Source organism: Parasteatoda tepidariorum, chromosome 8 (assembly GCF_982258835.1).
Source record: "Parasteatoda tepidariorum strain Cologne lab strain chromosome 8, Ptep-v5.0, whole genome shotgun sequence".
NCBI classification, from domain to species: domain Eukaryota; kingdom Metazoa; phylum Arthropoda; class Arachnida; order Araneae; family Theridiidae; genus Parasteatoda; species Parasteatoda tepidariorum.
Window position 1 is genome coordinate 39,601,933 of NC_141762.1, and position 21,314 is coordinate 39,623,246.

At 27.8% G+C, this 21,314-nt stretch overlaps 2 protein-coding genes across 2 annotated transcripts; both read right to left on the minus strand.

Annotated features, from left to right (window-relative positions):
* Window positions 1-750: 750 nt before the first annotated feature.
* On the minus strand, window positions 751-6,735 carry LOC107457108 (uncharacterized). The gene is made up of 2 exons (XM_016075181.5): window positions 5,263-6,735; window positions 751-3,229 (listed from the first exon to the last, which is right to left on the minus strand). The coding sequence occupies exons 1-2, from the start codon at window positions 6,102-6,104 to the stop codon at window positions 2,767-2,769; spliced, it is 1,305 nt and encodes a 434-aa protein (XP_015930667.1). The 5' UTR covers window positions 6,105-6,735; the 3' UTR covers window positions 751-2,766.
* An 11,535-nt stretch (window positions 6,736-18,270) lies between these two features.
* On the minus strand, window positions 18,271-19,212 carry LOC139425654 (uncharacterized). The gene has a single exon (XM_071181056.1). It carries the CDS (start codon window positions 19,210-19,212, stop codon window positions 18,271-18,273), a length of 942 nt encoding a protein of 313 aa, XP_071037157.1.
* Between the last annotated feature and the right edge of the window lie 2,102 nt (window positions 19,213-21,314).

The following is a 21,314-nucleotide window of genomic DNA, read 5'->3' on the forward strand; positions in this document are numbered from 1 at the left end:
ATATATATATATATATATATATATATATATATATATATATATATATATATATATATATATATATATATATATATATATATATATATATATATATATATATATATATATATATATATATATATATATATATATATATATATATATATATATATATATATATATATATAAGAGTTTTTTGATTTCACAAAAATAGTATGGTTTTTGACTTTCCACCCCTTAAAGATCACGAAATATTTAGTGTAGTATAATTCAGAAAAAATTAGAAATGAAATCACTTTTTTTTAAATTAAAAATAATTAAATTTTTTATATGAATTTTAAAGTTTTTGTTAATATTAAAGGCATGACAGCATTTTGAAAGCAGTAATAAAAAAAGCAAATATATCTATGCTATTTAGAGTGACTGTGTTTTCAAGTAAATAAATATCATACAACTTTTAAAATGTTAATATCGATATTATTTCGATTAAACTGTAAAAATAGTATGGTTTTTGACTTTCCCACTCTTAGAGATCACGAAATTTTTAGTCTAGTATAATTCAGAAAAATTAGAAATGAAATCACTTTCTTTAAAGTTTAAAATAATTAAATTTCAGTATGAGAATTTTAGAGTCTTTGTTACTATTAAACGCATGGCAGCTTTACTTCAAAGTGCATTTACATTGTGTGCATGAGCTACTATTTGCGCCTTTTATTTTTTAAGAAGTTTTTGTGGTGATGTTATTTTTGGGAAAATATGCAAATTACATTAATTCATTTTATTTATTTTTCATGTTTCAAAATCATAAATAAATACAGTAGAAAGTATAATACATTGATAAGTGAAAAATGAAGGTATATATTTTTATAAAAATAGATATAAAATACAAAAATACATGAAGATGTATAAAATCTGTAAGTTGCAGCCTAATATAGTAATGAATAAATAAAAAAATGATTTGATGTAAAATATCACACAACTGTCAGATAAAATAAATAAATGAAACTAACTGATAAATATCAAAATGAGCAGGTAAAGTTGATAACTAATAATGAACAAAAAAATATCACAGGTATTAAGTACATATGGTTATATTTTGTCATAAATTGTTAAATAAATTTAAAACTAACATTCTCTGCTCTACTTCATCAAAGTTAGATTCTTTTCACAATTGATAAAACGGCATATTGCATCATGATATTTGTACATGATAATTGATACAGGAAATTAATAATTCAAAGTACTGCGAATCATATTTTTCACACGAATGGTAATTACAATTTCACATTTATAATTACAGATATTTCACAATTATAGCCATAAATAATTTACATCTACAATAATAAATATTTTTTCCATGCTCTAAATATATAATTTTCAAAAATGACTGCTTTAGTTTAGAATTAAAGCTGTAAAAAAAAAAAAAAGTTTCCATTAAAAATATTATATTTGATAGAAAATTGATAAAAAATTCATTAAAAAATAGATAACTTTAAAAAAGAAAGATCCAGTATTACAACAATGATTCTTAACCCTGTGAGGCTATTTGAAGTATACTTCATACCAAATTCATTGATTTTATAAATGTCGATGATAAGCTATTTTTTCCCTTATGGTTTTGCCACCATCTGATAAATTTTTTAAATAGAAAAAAATCCCAATGAAGGAATTTGTTTACATATACGTCGATAATAGTAAAGTTTATCATCGGGCCAAGGAGAGAGGCTGACACTGGGGAGCTATTTTCTCTAGTGCATTATGCGCATGTTCATTAAACAATTTCTCATCGAGTTTGCTTGAATTTATGCTAGCAGAATTAATAAATTTGGTTATTTATAAGTACTGAAGTTCAAATTTGCATCCGAGTCTTTAGAAAAGGCAATTTTTTTTAGAAATCCTCCCCCAAAAAACTGTTAAAAAATTAAATAATTTAAGGTAAAAAACTAAATAATTTTTTTGCAATTAAATCCAATCCCTTAAATTTGTTAACATGACCTTACTAGAAAAAAAGTAGTTCTGATAAAATTTCTTAAAAATGATACAATTACTCATATATTTTTATCTATATCTGTTGCGCAAAAGTAATTTCTTTTTCAAATAACTTCGAATATCGAATTTTTTTATCATTGCTTATAAGTGTGGCAAAAAAATAATGGATTTTTAGAGTATTGCTGCCATTGTTTTTAGTACGCACTGTTTAGACAACTGTTTTTCACTTTAGAGTATTGCTACCAGGTAAATAATCATATTATTCATAGTACCATAAGCAATTATGTTAGAATTTAGTGTATTACATGAAATATTTTTCTAAAAAATATATGTCTGAGAATTTTAAATGAGTTCTAAACGAAAAAATTCTGATCTTAAACAAAAGTTAATTGGGAATTCTGAAATTTATTACAATTATTCTACATTTTAGGTTAGCTTTTTCTAAATTTAAGTGTTTGACTATTCATGTTTTTGCTTCTACATTTTAGCTTCGTCATGCATTTATCTGTTTGTTCTTCCAACACACATTGTTAAACAATGCCTATGTACAAGACTCAATGCAAGCATTTTTATTTTTTCAACGCTCTATTTACTTTTAATAACAACTTTAATTATGTGGTAAATAAATAAGAAGGAAAAATTCTCTTAGATGAATTACATATTTACAAACGTTGTACAAGTTTTCCATAAATATAGCATACAGTCTTTAGAATAGCATTTTCAACCGTTCTTTAAATTACGACTCTTGTCAATTCGAATTAAGGAAAGCAATTGAAAATAACCTTTAATATATAATCTCTAATCGCTCTCTAGATTAAGATATTCATGCAATCGTTTTGGAACTGGCAATTGAAAAATACCATGAGGAAGATTCCACGATTCCTTTAGTCTGTCTCGAATTGCATATCTGCTTAAATGCATGAGTGATCTTGGTTCCTTTTGTCCTGAAGCCAAATCAGTAAAACATCGTTCATACATCATACTAAACTTAACGTTCTTTTCATACCTCATCGGATTTAAAACGTTATGTTTCGCTAAAATAAGATATTCAGCAAATATGGCAGAAAGCATTTCTGCGTGTTTTACATATGGATCCTGGATCGCTTGCCAAAGTAGATAAAAACACTGTTTCTGCTCGTCTGATGCAATATACAGTCTGTTTGAAGAAGCGCTTGGAGAATGCACAAGAAACAAATTCACGGAACGGATGCAACACATCATCCGTAGTACCATTAGATAACGAGTTGGTAGGATATCATCACTAAAAATAAATAAATATAATTCATTAAAATAACTAAATAATTTATTCTGATGCATTTTTAATTAATTATATTATCTTTCATTGTTAGAATTTTTTTGTTATTATAGACAAGTTAAGGGGCCCACAATGTGCACATTTACAAGTTAAGAAGTGTGAAGCAATATGGTTCCATTAGAAAATCACGGTAAATTACCTAAAAAGCATGTTATAATACGTGCAGTCAAATGTGGCCGTTTGGGTTAAGTGAAGTGTTACGTTTGATTACAATATCATCTGAATTTTTATAACTTTAAGATAGTTAAGTTGAACTATAGTACTGAGCAAAGAGCGTGGTTACAAACTTAAAATTGATTGCCCTATACCATGGTCCAAATTGAACGAAAACATGATTAAATTAACAGTTAAATGACGTGGCAAATTTGCTCGATATTAGTTTCAAACGAACCTATTTTTCTGAGAGTACCACGAAGAGCAAGTTAGCTTTAATTTCGCCTAACTCAATACTTTTATTCTAAAATAATCTACCAAAAATTTTATTAGTTTCTATTTTATAACATTTTTGCTTTTAATGAAAATTCTATTTCAGACAATAGATAATCATCCCTCTTAAACATTTTTAATTGTAATGTCTTGTTGTATAGAAATTTTCACACATATAAATTAATAAAATTTCCTTAAGAATACCTGAAAATTTATGTATAATATTTCTGCTTAAAATATATTTGAACCTGGAAATCAATTAAATAAAAGAAGCAAACAAAATAGTTGTATATTTTCAGGAGATTAGGGGCACAGAAATTGCTATGCTTGATAAATCAGTAAGTAAACAAAATTTAAGAGAAACAATTGAAACAATTGAATATCTTAAAAATCATGCAATCTTTAATTTTTTTTTTATTTTTCTAAAATAACATACTCTATTTATGTAAAATTGCTACACATTCTTTTCGAAGTGTTAAAATTCAAAACTAATCATAATTCATTTATTTCAAACTCGTGATGATTGAAATTTTAATTGTCTTTGCATGTACATATATATACATAATATAAGATATGATATGATATAGATCTTAAGATATGATATTTATCATTAGTCCTATTAAATTTGTGACATACTGATACAAATAATGTATTCATTCTGTTCAAAATTAGAAATAAAATAACACTTAACGGAATTTTGATAACTGTGAAAAGTACTAAAGTAAAGTCCTTAAAACATTTCAAAATCAATATAATCATGCAATTTAATTTTGTTTTATTTCGAAGAATTTGTCATGTTTTAAATTTGATTTGACTAAACCAAAGTAAAAGGTTTATGAAAGAAATATTTTCTCTAGAAACTAAATGTAAATAGATTTTTTATTAAAAGTTACATAATTATTTTTTTTCTTACAAAAATATAAAAAAACATTTAGAAGCGTCTTTGCTTTTTAAGAATTTTTTTAAAGTTTATCCGTATATCAAGCAGAATTTGATAAACATTATAGCTCTTTGAAATTAAATAGACATTATTAGAAAAATTTATTCAAATTATTCTACGTTGAATAAATGATTCTAAATCTGGTTCTTAAATTCTAATTATGATTTCAATAAATTACGTTTTCCAAATAAATTTCAATCCTAAAACTAAACTTTAAAACATATTGGTGTTTATTGGAAATAATAGACATTAATTTTTATTCAGATTACATTCTTATCTATTTTTATTGAAAGAGAACCTATCAAAATAACCTGGTTTGATAAATAAAGTAATTCTGAAACAAATATATTATTGTAAGTATGAAGAACCTCACAGAAATTAGTTATACAATTTGAGTAATTTAGTTGTACAATTTGAGTAATTTAAAAGTTGACATACACGTAAGAAAGTTTTATAAACTTGTTCTGAAATAAAATTAGATATTATTTCTCAATTATATTGTGGCTAATGTGTAATCACGGTTTCTACATCACATCAGAAACCTAATACGAAACCAGGTAAAAACCTCATAGAAATCAGTTATACAATTTGAGTTATTAAAAAAGTAACTTACATGTAAGGAAACCCATGACTACTTCTTCTCAACTCAACATTGGGAAAAACTTCGAATCCATACTGCAAGAGGGTTTTAACCCTTTGAATATTTCCAAACGAAACAGCGTTAATGACACTAAAATTTCTTGAATACTCCCATAATGTTCTTGGGTGGTGCAGACAATATGTGCTCATATCGAATTTCTCTTTCCTTACATGTTCTAGAATGTATTCCAAAAAATCTTCAGGATATAGTGGTTGACGAACATAAAGAGAATCAAACGGGGCTATTCCACATCTATCAATAGTCATTTTAAGAAGAGAAATGACCAAACCAGAATTTTTTATTTTAGTAGTGTTGCAAAAGTTCAACAGTTCAGCCATAAACTCATACTGTTCAACATCCTCTCCTGACAGCTCAACAGGTAGTTTAAGTGTTTTACAAACGTTTATAAACTTCTTTACAAGTTCTTCTCCTTCCATCGAAGTTGTGCAAGCTCGAATTTTTTTCCTCATTAAACACAAATAGTCATTAAAAAAGTTACCTTTCAAGATACTCGTCAACTTTCGTTTGAAGTACAAATATTTCAATTTTGTCAACGAACTGAGGGTGTTTAGTTCCATTGTTAGGCTTGCAGAGAGATCTTTCAAAAAACAGTTGACATGATGTGAAATTTCGTACTCAACGCCATTTCTGTCAGTCTTCAGTTTGCATTTTTGTCCCAGTTGTCGTAAAGACAATAAGGCCCATTCCATGTGTGGGGCTCTTGAAGACAAATAGTTCTGGCATCTTCCTTCGAAATCAATTATATTTAATGCCAGCAAAGAATAACAGCAACAATCATATTTTACTCTCTCCATTATGAAGTATTTTTGAATTCATGAAAGTAATTCTAAATTACAGAATGTAAAACAAACCTTCTGCTATGAATATTATAAGTTTAAATGTAATTCAGCTTTTTTTCCCGTAGTTTTAATTATAATCAGTTTCAGATAAAGATCAGATAACGAATTAGGATTACGAATTAATTAAACATTATTAACCGTGAACTTACATCAGAAAGGAATTTCATTACCAGAAACGCACACTTCCCATGATCAAACATGTTTATTTACAAATAAACGACTTTGTTCTGATACGTTTTAAAATAAAATTGTTGGCTCATTATTATTATGCAATCATATCTGACAATTCTAATGGTAATGACCAGCTTTGCTTCATTATCTTTTATTTCCCGCCGAATTATGACACTAAAAATAGCATTTACAAACGCCACGTGTGATTCATTTAGAAAATAAACTAATCTCTAAAAGTTTGAAAACATGAATAATTCACTCTTGTCTGTTTACGTAGAATAAAAAAAAATATAGTACGTAGTAAACAAAATTTTATGTTATCTTACATACTGAGGTGATTCGATAATTTTGAAATCGAATCACCTCTTCGATGAAAGGTTCATCCTTTGCTACTTCCATCACCTTCTCAATTATTAATTAAAAAATAAATAATAATATCTATTAAATATTTATTTAAACATAATAAATTCATTTTATTTTAAAGAGCTCTATCCTTTAAACTATATTTCAACAAAAAAGTCCCGTTAATTCTATTTGATTTCTATAAATGTATTGAATAAAAAATTTCAAAAGCAAATGATTACATATCTGTAATTTATTCAACAGTTCTTGCAACATGTTAATTTTTAATGATAATTAATAATACAAATATATTGATCATGCTGTTATTGTATCATTATTATTATCGTACCAATTTTTTTTTCTCGAAATAAAAATGAAAAAACAATGAAGTACTTTTCATAAACGGATTCGAAATACAAAATTTAAACAAAAATTTTGGGTAAAAGTACAATTTAAAATGAAATATATAAATACTGAAATTACGAATGTGAAATTAGAATTTAAAAAAAACTTACATAATTATTTAATCGCATGGATAAAAAGATAGATATTCAAAAGCAAATTTCGTGTGCATAATTTTTAAATGCAATCCCTAAGTGAGAAAAATCTTTAATATAATAATTAAAAATGTAAATTTCAGTTAAAACATTTTAAATGCAAATTCCGAATATAAAACAGTAACCATTCTAAATATTTGTTTTTTTATTCATTAAATTATGGAAAGCATTATGTTATTCTAAAAAATAACAACAAATAACCAACAGCAAAAAATTTAATTCAACACTTTTACTGTGAAAAATTCTCCAAAAAGTATTGTATTAAACAAACAAAATATTTCGCCATGTTCAAATTATATTGCTTTATAACTTTGATAAAGACATAAACACAAATTACACTAAGAAGAAAGCAAGGTCGAAAATGTGATAAAATACCAAGTTCTTGGCTCTATGAGAACACCAGAAAGCACAGCAATTTTTATCGAAATGCTTTACTAACGACAAATTAACAACAAAATATGGTTTAATATTGTGTGATAAGATTCGGTAAATATGCTGAAATTTGATAATTTTATCATAATGCCTTAGAGCACGGCAAATAAATACATTTATTCGGTTGAATTTACAAAGCGACGAAATTTAAAAAAATTCATAAATAGATTTAACATTTTACTTTTCTATCTAAATATATTGAGCAAAAATAAAATTGAACAGTTGGTATTAAAATAGAGACAGACTTGTGATATTCACTTTAGAAATTTTAAGAAACCAAGTTCGTTACTGTCAATATATTTCTGTTTCATAACTCTTGTTTTACATCTATAAAATAATTAATTATTTTCTTCGTTCTAATTTAACAATTCAGATTTTTTTTCTTTTTTGTATGATAGTTTAGTAGATAACTTCGATTATAAACTTAAAGAAGATGCGGGAAATTTTCAAATTAAATAAAAGTGATGATTTTGGTATCATACAAATGAACCATGAAATGAAACACAAATGAAATAAAAGAACATCGTAAAAAAACGTAACAATTTAAGCGTAATGCGTTTTAATTTAAATTCTTTAAGAAATAACTAAAACAATTACTAAAACTGGAAAATTGGATTGAAAAATCACAATATATATGTAAAAAAATACATGAATTAACGAAACGTCAATGGACAATTAATTATTACGCAAATTGAAATTACGCAAGACAATGAAATATTTCTACCTTCAAAACAGTTAATGACCTTCCTAGTGTTTTTATTTTAGGTGCTTATATTTGTTTATTACTTGTGCAAGGAATTAGATAAAATTTTGTACATTAGCATAATGCGTATTACTTTAAATGATGCTGACGCTAAAAAATTTTGCTACGCAATAATATGTAGTGTGTAAATATGATTCAATTCGTTACAATTTTAGATTAAAATATTTATTATTCTTCGTTGCATATAACTCAAATTTTGCAATCGTTAAAAATTGTTAAATTTAAATTTATGAAGTGGTGTTAATTAGACAAATAAATAAATAAAAAATGAAAATATATAAATAGAAATATACAAATAAAATAAATAAATTAATTAATTAATTAATGAACTTTCTCATAATATTGCATTCTACACGGAGAAAAATATTCTGGTAAAATTGCAGTACTGTATCTTAATGGCATTACTGACTTTTTTATAAAAAAAGAGAGAAGAAAAAAACATATTTATAGTAATAAAACAAAAATATATGGTATTTATAAACCATTCACCTGACAATCTTTCCGTTAATATGCTAACGGCTTACAAGAAAGTCTGGTCACAACCGAATAAATGGTTTTTATGCCATACTTTAAGAAATCATGATAAAACTACCATATTCTGCCAGAGTTACTAAATTTTGTCACATATTATAACATTACATGTTTTGGTTAGCTTAGCCAAACATGTTTTGGTTAGTTTAACGAAACATGTTTTGGTTAGTTTAACCAAAATCACTACCGAAGCTCTTCGAGCTTTTAGTGAGAATTTAGTGTTCCAATAGAGCCAGAAACATAGCAAATTTAAACATTTTCTGGTAGTTTTACAACACTTTTTTTTCTCAGTGTAGGCAATCTCTCCTGTGATTTCTCGACAATTTCTGCATAAAAAAATGCTTATTGATATGTGTAGTTGTAAAAGTCCTTAAAACGCCATAATGTCCTTTTACATGTTAAAATATTTTTTTAGGAATGGCGAACACCACTTTTGGGCTTTCAAAAAATCTTTTATTTTGCAAACGTTGCTCATAGTGTGTAAATTCAGAACTTCAATTGTATTTTCTTAAGAAACCATAACGTTAAATCTTGTTTTTACGAAACCTCAAAAGCTATTCGACCGATTTCTACTCATTAGCTTATAAGACTATATAATATTATAGTTCACTGAATTTATGACAATGGTGCATAAGAATTTTTTATCTGTCTACATTTGACTGAAAAATGAATAGGTGTAAATAAATAACATTCACAACCAAATAAATCACATAGAAATGCTTGAATTTAAAGACCTAGTCACATAAATAAATAAAAATTCCATGGTGAGCAAAAACTACAATTTGCTATAGTTACTTCCATTTTATTAATACCATATAAGTAGCTTTTATATCATTTAAACTAACACTAATGTTTCTTTAGTATTAAATTCTGCTTTAAAAAACCCTATAATTTTGAGCATTTTACTGTTCTTTTTTTTTAAAATATTAGCTATTCAAAAACTGACTGCACACATCTTATTTTTTACAAAACAATATAAAAAACATAATTTTATGCAAAATGGTTTCTAAAAGAAAAATCACATTTTTATGTTTTTTCAGTAATTAAAATAACGTTTTTTTTACCTCTCATATCATTATATATTTAATTAGTAAATCAGTTTTAGAATTGAAATACATGCAATAAAAAGGGTTTACAAAAAGAGCTTTTAATAGGTTAAAATTATAAATCTCACAATGACTCTTAAAATTTCGCATTTTAAAGTAATCAAATATTTTAAGAATATTCCCTAAATAATAAGACAATAGCAATCACATAACTAAATAACAAAAAGATCATATAAATAACAAGCATATGACACGCATTTCACTAAAAATAAGTATTTGACACATATTTCACTGGAATGCACACAACTGAAAGAGATTTTTGCAAGCTTTAAACGAGTTTTTCAAATTTTTTTTAAAACTTGATGGAAAAGAAATGATCGAAACAATCTAAATATTTGATTTATACGCTTTTTTTTCCTTTTCTTTCTTGCAAAAAAAAAGAACTTTTTAAACGAAAAAGTTCGAATAAAAAATGTTCATATTTTACTTAAAACACTGAAAAACTATTTAGTTGCTTTTCCTACTTTATAGCCAAGACTGAAAACGATGTAAATGGTTGTCAAAAATCATTACAGCGTAACGTAACTACCACTACGATTATTAAATACCATTTCACAGTATAAGACATGGTACTCGATTTTATCTTAGGGTACCTTTTGTTAAATGAAGATTGCCATTGACGATAATTCTTTTCACACCATGGTAGCCTGGACGTGATTTGAACACGCCTGCCTCGTAAGTAACGTCCACTACGACAACAGCACGCCAACTTCGATGGATGATCAACACTGAAGAGCTGACTTGCTATTTGCGACATTGTCCTCTTCGCGTTGTTACTTCTCAGTCCCAATCACACACAACGAAGCCTGTCCACACTCGACTGCTAATAGCCTCACAGAAGCAACCACTCACACAATCATGATCTTAATACAACTCTCACGATCAGCATTAAAAAAAATCTGGTGATCTTAATACAGCTCTCCTGACTTCTCACTAAAACAACCATGAATATATTAGTGAAAATAATTCCTTAATTGAATTCTATCCCAGAAAAAATTCTGGTGGGTGAGCAATGCAATTAACTACCACTACGATTATTAAATACCAATACCCTAGTAAATAAGACATGTCAACTCGATTTGTCGATATATAAGACATGTCAATTTTGACTTTGGTTACTTTATGATGCCTGTAGGTTGACATTGTCGATAACACTTTCCCCACAACAGCTTATAATTACTGTCTAAAATCATCAAATTAATATTTTTATTAAATATTATATTAAAACTAAAGAACTTGTATAAAAACTAAGCTTTTATTCGTAATCTTACCTCCCAATACTTAAAGCAATAAGAAGTGAAAGAGACTAACTCAAAATATAATGCAATTAAATACAATTAAAGTAAAATTGTAAGATATTAACGTCATAATATAAGTTATATTCAAAACTATAATAAGAAATGTAATGAGCTGCAAAATATAACTAAAAGGATGTAATAATATACGCTGTCATTTTTTCAAATTTCTAAAATAATTTTCTAAATTTTAATGCTATCGATGAAAATATTTTATTCAAAAATAGGCTTCATTTAATAATATCAATCTTACAAAATTATCTTGGGTTGTAGAATACAAAATATTAAGTAGTATGTACTTCATAAACAAAATTCAACACAATAAACCCTAAATAGGAAATATTTTTAAACAATTTTTTATCTTTTAAATTTAATATTAGTAAAATTATTTAACCCACAAAAACCTATAAAATTTTTCTCATCAAAAGTAAGTGTGAAATACTTGCTTACCAATTCGATTATGTTTCATAAATTTGATAAATTATTAGTTATGATTTAGTTTTTATCGATAAAATGCGGAAATGCATTGTTCAGAATATCTGAGATTATCTGTACATTTAAACTTAATGATTGTTCATTTTTTATAAACTAAACACTGATAAAGCCCTCAGTAACTCAGACTGACTACACAATGACACTAATTAACTTAACAACTACAAATATTCTCGTTTGAAGTTATACAACCAGTTAAAAACCAAAGTCCCTTTTAAAGGACAGTTGTACACTCATATAATATATATATAATAAATATATAATACTTTTAAATGCATTTTCTTTGAAATTTTAGCTGTGAAAATGGCATGTTGAAGCCTTAGGTGAAATTATATGATATTAAATACAATCTAACATCATACAGCAAAAGCAGTAGCAACACGCATCAAGCATTTTGTTGTAAATGTACCTTTTTTATTTTGAAATGTTATTATTCTTTTACTTTTCAATAAAGTATTTTGTGGGGGAAAAATTATGTTTCTTTATTATTTTAGCCATACATAAAATTATTTGCGAAGTTTTTTGTTAATTTGAAAAGCTTTTAAAAACCTTTTACATTTAACTTTTTTAAATAAAACAAAACGTTTATAGGCAGAATTTGCATTAGAAAATTCCAGTTAATTTTCGAATATTTATCGTTGACAAGCAAATTTATATCGAAAAATTAAGGGTAAGTATTAATGGGTTAATAATAATTGACTAAATAAAATATTCTCCGGAATAAGGATTTTGAATCTGCTACAATTCAGTTAGTTTAAATATTTTCTTATTATAAATTAATTTTAAACCTTTTTTTAAATAATAATCATTACAAATTATCGTTTTTTCAAAATTGTATTTCTAAACACTAATCGTTTAAATTTTTTCTTGTTAATAAAATTGTGTATAACAGGAGAAAAAATTTATATCCATTAGCGCCATTTTGTTCTTCTCTACAGATTTTCGTAGTTCTTCTTAAATGTTTTGGAGGGAACCTTTTTTAAAATATAAATCCCATAAAAAAATTTAAATTATTTGGGTAAGATGATTATCCGGATAATTGATTTTTAAATATTGTATTTTTATTTAAAAACTGATTATCTCCAAACAAAATAATTTATTAGATAAATTTGACAAGTGAATCTTAAATTGATTTTTTTTATAGTTTGCTTGACTGAATTTAATTTGTATAGTTATACAATTTAGACTCGATAAAGTTATACAATTTAGACGATAAGCTTTCACTATAGAGAAAACAATAGTAATATAAACATGTTTTAAACTTTCTTCTTGCTAGAACAAAAAAAAAACGTTTCCTATAGTAAAAAAAAACTTCTGTATTATGGTTTCAATAATACTGATTAATTTTACCGATCGGTGATAAAATATACGTATTTTCTTAATCAATAAAATAATTCCGAAGTATATAATTATTATATTGAAAATAATTTATGTATGAATCAAAAAATTTAAAACGATTTAAGTACGTATGTATCATTAATTAGAACGTGATCTCAGAACTTATTAAATACATCATGTTGAACATCTTGTACAAAAACATTAAATAGTTTACATCAGTTGTATATGCAAAAGCAAATTAATAAAATTAAATGTTCATAACGTAAAAATGATTAACTGCTCATAATGCTCATGTTAAGCAAATAGTTATAATTTAACTTTTCTTTGTAATCTTTGAAAAATACTATCACAATTTTATAAGGAAGTTGGTGAAACATTGCTAAAAAGGGATTTCATTATTACTAGCAATAACTGAGAGGCTAACCGTTTTCAAGTGGATACGTACATATGATGTTATCGTAAGTAAATCGTGGCATTTGTCTACGCCGAAGGCAATTAGGTTCCACACACACGCGTGACGTCGCTTACAGTCATCCATTTAAATCTAATATAAATCACATGGCTAGTCATATTCACTTTACTTCTTGTCGAATTGCAAATATCCAATTAGTGCATCAATTAATTCGCGGATTATTATTTCCAAAAGTCTAGTCGACCACTTGTTATATTTCTTCCTAAAAATTATCTTTAAGCCACTGTAATTTTAAATGTAGTATTACATTATGTAATTGTATCTACTGTTTAGTTATTAACTCGTTTTAAATTGAAATCGAATAAACAGTTTTTTAAAAATATTTCACTCTGATGAAGTTAAGGTAAAATATTTTAAAGTGTACACTGAACATGGTAAATGATAGAATAAAATGAAAGTCTTCAAATTAAGCTGTTTTTAGTTCTTTTTATAATATGAAAAATTTGATGGATCAATACAATTAATTACCTTTATTTTTTCGCTCTAAAATGGTGTTCTCCTTCAAACGCTTCTCTGAATAAGCTTTTTGACCTACAAAATACATTAGTTAATTGCTATAAACATACAATATAATATTACATACTTTCATACAATACCATTTAGTACAATGATGCTTGTTATTGATCTTTAAAAGTCATGCCACTTATATATTGGTCATAACTTGTTGGATTATGCACGAGTTCTTTTAACATCTAAAACAAAGCAATTTCTTGCAGTAGATTGCATATAATTTATGGATAAAAACATCCACTCAAACAGTGAGCAAATTTTTCAGTTACAATTTATTTTCGAATATATTTTTACAATTTAAATCACAATAGATTTGCATAGTGTAAGGGGCATAACACTGTGTAAAATATTCCGAATCAAAATACAGTATAAAGTAGTAAAACTTACTGTGCATCATCTGCAAAATCCTTTTGGATGAAAAATTATTTCACCGTAATATCCATTTTTACCGTAGAACATCATACCATAATATTTATATTTATTTCGTTAGAGTGATTAAGTGATTTCACGGTAATAGTCTCTTTAAAAGATACTGTTTATTAGATTTTTTATCCCCTTAACATATGCCAGTAAAAATGCATTTTACTGTAAAAAGTACCGGCACCTTGAGTAAGGGTACTTTTTAAAGTAATTTAATCTTGAATTTTTTACAGTGTAGTTATTTTATATCCTCGAAAACATCACCTTACTTATTACTTGATTAAAACACTTCATTAGCTTCAAAAATAGGCAGAGGGAAATAAAAGCCGAAATGTTTCAAGCACTCAAAAACAAGTGTCCATTTTCAAGACTTTCCAGATGTGAATGAGAAGAAACAAAAGTGATTTTATATATAAATCGTAAAGTTGCCAACGAAAATTTGAAAATAAAGTGAGAAACAGAACTGTAAAAAGCGTAGTTGCGGAGAAGGAAACAAAAATAAAGATGGAAAAACATGGGGGAAAAACCACAGTGACTGAGAAAGTCAAATCGGGGTAGATTTCATGAGGAACTAATGTCGTCAACAAGGGAATCAGCATTCATTTGAATGTAACAAGCTTCCAGGGCGTCAAGATAAGCTGATGTTACCAGGATGAAAATAATTTCGGCATCAATTCAATTAACCCCCATAACACATCAACTCATCTTGATGCTTTGGAATCTTGTTTCATTCATGTGAATGCTAATCCGTCTCCATAACTTTGTAAGGAATGTAGTTTTTTTATCAAATAATATCTTACCGATTAAGTTTTTGGGTAATTTTTTTAGGGTCTCCTTAGTTGTTTCTTTGGCAAAAGAAAGCCGCCAGATTGACAGAGAATGCTGTGGGCTATCATATCATGCGTAAATAATTTTTCATCTAACATAAGGAAAAAAATAGCAAAAAACTGCTGAAATTCTTTTTTGAACATCTCTTAACTTGTTTCTAATCAATATTATAAAGCTGAGTGGAGAGAATTACAATGGAGATAAAATTCTGGTACTTGAATACTTACTTTTACTATATAAGGATTAATTGCACTTTTTCAAAAAAATATCAATGTATGAAACTAAAATTACGTTTTAGTAACAAATTGTTCTATATAATTTTTTTTTTTAATTTTTAAAAATTTTATATTTACAAGTTTTGCTACGCATAAGCTGAATTTTAACAAGGATAGCATACATCTTCCCGAATCCCTTGGGTCATAGACAAACTTGAATGAATTTATAGATAGCGCTTTAAATTAATTTAATAAATTCTGCTTACCGACCATTTACTTTTGATGGATTAGAGATTATTTTTTTAAAATATAATTTTTAGTGAATGCAATTGAATAAAAAAAATATATTAAATGCTTCCTGCGTGACACCAAAATATCTGCCGCGTGCCACCTAGTGTCACTCATACCATAGACTAGAATATGTAACACGTATATAAAATAAAATAACATTTTAAACACTAAAAATCAGCAACCATTTTAATAAATGCTGTTTAGAAATAATAACTATTCATAGTATTTAAAATTTTTAATTTGAACCTCCCATTTATTTTAAATATTAAAAAAAATTTATCTTTAATCTTTGTTTATAAAATTGTTTTTTGTCTGAACATGAAATACGATTTTATTATGTATTTTTCTGATTATTGCGTAATCTTATGATTATGGTGATTTTTATGACTTTTTAAATTTTTGCTACGATTAGGAAATATTTATTACTGCTTAAATTCTTATAATTTCCATTTTTTTCCTTTTTCCTTTTTTTATTTATAGAATTTTTTTTATTTATTTTCTACAAGACTTTGGAATACAAGAGATCTCTTTGTAGTAAAATTATGAGGTTTGAAAAGTTTCAACATGGCTCTGAATTCTTATCAGATAAACATTGACATTTTTGTTTTTAATCAGGCATGTCTGATAATGCCAATTCATTATGACGCAATATTTTTTTATGTTTAATGCTTTATTACACAACTAATGGCTCTCTCTTTCTAATCAATATAATTAATTTCTCATATTGGAAAAATATGCACGCAGACAAAAGAAACTCTACCTTACTGTAAATTACCATACAGTATGGTAATGACGTTTTTGGTGAAAAAAAGCATAATTCTGACAATTGAAACCAAAACGGTATTGAAATAATGCATTTAATAGTTTTACCGTTCATATGATAGCAGTTAGGAGGAAATTCCGGTTTTCAAAATTATAGTTCTTATTACCACACATTTAGTAAAAAATACTAATCTTGAAAGAAAATTTAACCGATCAAAATTTTTTATGCTAAGCTCTAAAATATTATGATAAGATTACCACATTCAACAAATTGTATCATATATTATAAAACCATATTTTATTGTTGACTGTGCAAAGCACCTCGGTAAAAATTACCGAGCTTTTTGGTGTTCCCATAGAGTCAGAAACATATTAAATTTGACCATATTCTGGTACTTTTGAGCTCACTTTTTTTCTCAGTGCATCAATTATTCAATTAATAGATCAAAAGTTTCTTTCTTTATTTATTTTTTCAAGTGTAACTTTATTTATTATCCTATATTATACTGCAAAAATTCCGGATTAAATTATGATATAGTACTCCGGCACTTTTGGTGCATCATCCATAGAATCCATTTTACTGTAAAACCCATTTTTACTATAAAATTTAATTTTTTCCATAAAATATTTTACCACAAGTTTTACAGCAATTTTCATTTAATTAAAATGTTTCAGTGATTTTCAGGTAATTATTACTTAAAAATTGCGGTATATAAGATTTTTTGTGTTCCGTAACATGTTCTGGTAAAAAAGTACTGACACCCTGAGTGTCAATACTTTTTACCATAATTTGATCCGAAATTTTTTGCAAAGTATTTAATGTTTACTTGTGTTGCTTCGTGCTGTTTAAAGACTGTTTTAGATTTCTAATAATTGTCTTTCTCTTCTTCTTAATACGTGTTCATTGTTTGTCTTTCCATCTAGTTTTCATTCATAGTTTTCAAACGTTATTGTTAATTTTCCTCTGCAGATATAAATAAACATCTATTGTCTTCTTCTTCTTCTTTCAAATCCCCATTTCTAGCCTAGCTAGACAAGGTCCATTAGATTGTTCACCTTCAAAAAGTCTAAAACAAGTAAGGGTCTTTCAATTAGGTCTTGTTTTAAAAGACCGAGGCAGTCCAGTAGATGTTCAGGGGATGCCTGGGCCGAAGAGCACTTGGTACAGAGGGCAAAGCACTTTTCTCCTCCAGAGTACCTCAGTGATTTCAGGTGTCTACAGCGGAGACGTGTGATGGCGGTTTGAGACTGACGGTCTTTGTCAGCTGTCAAACAGCTACCCGGTCTGGTACCCTGGTACCAATTGTGACTGAGTGGAGTGAGCCATGCTGATTGATTTTTGGCTTTAGCAATGGAGAAAAGCTCTGAGGATGTAAGAGACACTGGAGGCGCAGTGGCCTCAGCTGCACCTGCCTTGGCAAGACTATCTGCCATTTCACTGCCTGATATATCTACGTGTGAGGATATCCATTGTACATGAATTCGACAATATTTGGAGAGGTTTAAAAGTTTACAAAGGATGTTCGTGCTAGTATTGTCCCTCACTCTGTGCCAGCTAGCCAAGTGCTGAACCGCGCTTCTACTGTCGGTAAGGATTCAAATCTCTTTCGGAATTGAAAGAGATAGTATTGAGGCAAGTCCATCATCGATGGCGATAAGCTCGCTCCTAAAAACGGAACAGTGGTCGGGATTCCTTTTCTGGATCTTGATTTCGCTCATCTGAGTTTTGATGAAGATCCCACTCCCGGTGTGATTGTCTTCGCTCTTGCTTCCATCCGTATATATTTGAACAGCCTCCGTTGGGATAGTGTAGATTCTCTCAAGTGCTGCTTGTCTAAGAACTGCAGGGTGATCATTTTGCTTGTTGACTGCCACCGGGAGATCGGTGTGGAAAGACACCTCCGAAGGACCTTCCGCAGGGTCTATGCTCTGCCTGAGGAAGTGCTGTTCCACGTTTCCAAAAGTTATGTTGGACGAAAATACTTGGCTGAAAGGGCTGTTTCGCTTGAGCCTTTGACTACGTTGCCACTTCGTTAGTAAATCCGAAGTTCCGTTTTGTGATCCAAAACTATAGAGTTTGCTGTAATATTTTACCATGCATGAACTTCTTCGGAGGCTTAAAGGTTGCAGGTCAGCCTCAAACAGTATAATATCACCAGGACAGGAATTTCGGAGGCCAGTGATAATCCGCGCAGCGCTGAGTAGGATTCTCTCTAGTTTTTGAAAATTTGTATGGGAAGCACAACTGTAGATAGGGAATCCATATTCTAGAATAGGCACTAAAAGATTGATGTAGGTGCTCCTAAGGGTCGAGACCTCAGCACCCCAGTCTCTTCCCGATATATACTTAAGTATATTAAGACGCTTCCTTGCCTTTAGTACAAGATGGTCGATGTTTTTATTACTTAGGATTTCTGGATCCAATACAAATCCTAGATATTTCGGGTGTTTTTCAACTGCAACTGGTTGAACATCTATTGTTGATATACTAGACTGTTGTTGCATGCGCAAGAAGTAAGATATTATTTGTAGTTTCATATTTGCTTCATTTGTCTGCTGCAATTATTAGATACTCAGCTCGCTATCTTAATTCTTTTTGGAATAATTCGATAGAAAAATTCATTTCGAAATGCAAAATTCTTATTCATAATACACGTTAGTTTAAATCATGAATTTGAATGAAAATGTTTTTTATGAGATATATTATGTAATATTTTTTCAAAATACGGAGGCAACGCTCTTCTAGCTCCAAAACGTCTTTATTTATTTTCTGAAACATAGAATTGTTCGATTTTGGGAAACCATTTTAAAATCTTACTCCTTAATATCTCATACGTCAAAATACATTTAATGCGATGTTTCAAATGTTTTCATTTATTCCTAGAAACGAAATGTGCGCTTTCTGAAAAAATTTTAATATCTTATTTATTAAAATACTTTTAATGCTACCTTGTTCCAGTTTCAAAATATATTTAACTATTCCCTGAAACGAAGTGTCCGCTTTTCTGAAAACCATTTTAAAGTCTTATACCTTAAAATACATTTAATGCAATTTTTTCAGTTCCAAAACATCCTCATTTATTTCTTGAAACGAAATGAACGCTTTTCTGAAATCGCCTTAAAACCTTATACCTTAAAATATTTTTAATGCTCCAGTTTCAAAATGTATTTATTTATTCCCTAAAACGAAACGTCAAACGAAATGTGCGCTTTTCTAAAACCATTTTGAAACCTTATATCTGAAAATAATTTTAAGGCAACGTTCCTTCAATTTAAAAATTTATTTATTTATTCCCTGAAACGAAGTCTTTGCTTTGTTGTTGTTTTTGTTTTCGTGTTCATGGATCTTTAAATCACATCAAAGGTCTGGACTATTGCGGCCGCCAGCTCCAGGCAGTTTCTGCAGGGAACGTATGTCCTGGTCTTGTCCAGGAGAATTTTCATCCCTCTGAAATGGTTAGTTTTAAGTCTTGCTATTACCAATGTCAAGGCTCTAGGGAAGGGTCTTTGCTTTTCTGAAACCATTTAAAAAACATGTACCTCAAAATGCATTTAACACAATTTTATCTCTGCTTTAAAACATCTTTATTTATTCCTTGAAACGAAATGTTAGCTTTTTTAAAAAAAACTATTTTGTAAATTTCGCACTTTAAAATACTTTTAATGTAACGTTTTTCTATTTTTAAAAGTTTTAATTTAATCCCGGAAACATAGAAATGTTTGCTTTTCCGATACCATTTTTAAATCTTTTCTTTTCATAATATATGCATTAAAAAAAAATTTACTACACAAAATATTAAAGTTCAAATTGTATTTTTATGAAACATCGGGGTACCATCTTGTGATGTCATAATAGGCATTACATATTTCCCAGCTTTTAAAATTTATTTAATTTCTTACACTTATTTTTTTAATCATTCTTAACCGAATTTTAATTAAATTAACTCAATTTAAATTTTATTACAATTTGTAAAAAGCGGATAGAAAATATTTTATTCTTTTCTTAACAATCAATGTAACGATTAACTTTTTTATTTTAATACTAATGTAAGACTCATTAATTCACTGTCACGACTAAATCAGAAACAAAAATTCTTTATTTCTTACCACAAAATTGTTTCAGTTACATGGTCATACTAATTCTCACAGTCTCTTTGCGATTCAATTTCGCAAAAATATTTTAAGAATTTTTTTTCGATAAATGCATTTAATATTGAATATAGGGGGTTGGCTTTATTTTTGGCTATATTATCTCTCAATAAATCGCCAATCATGGATCTCTTCCCATCCTCCTAACTGTCTGTTGGGAACAATTAATTCCCTTTCAATTTTTAATTATTGGCGATAGGATTGGGGGGAGCCCTTTTCGGCCTCTCCGTCCCAACTGCTGAATATCTATCTTAACAGAAATTCTCGATGTGAAGAAAATTACATTTTTGATACCTTTAAGGGACTTCCTTTCATTATTTTTATATTTTTGAATGCGCTCATATTCAACTTAATATTTACTCAATACACTAATGTTTCCTAAAATGATTTTATTCATTTCTCTGAGATGAATATCCCTAATTGATATTCAAATTAAAGAGTATCTCACACGGCCAAAAATATGCTTAATACTACAATGATGCTACCTTAAA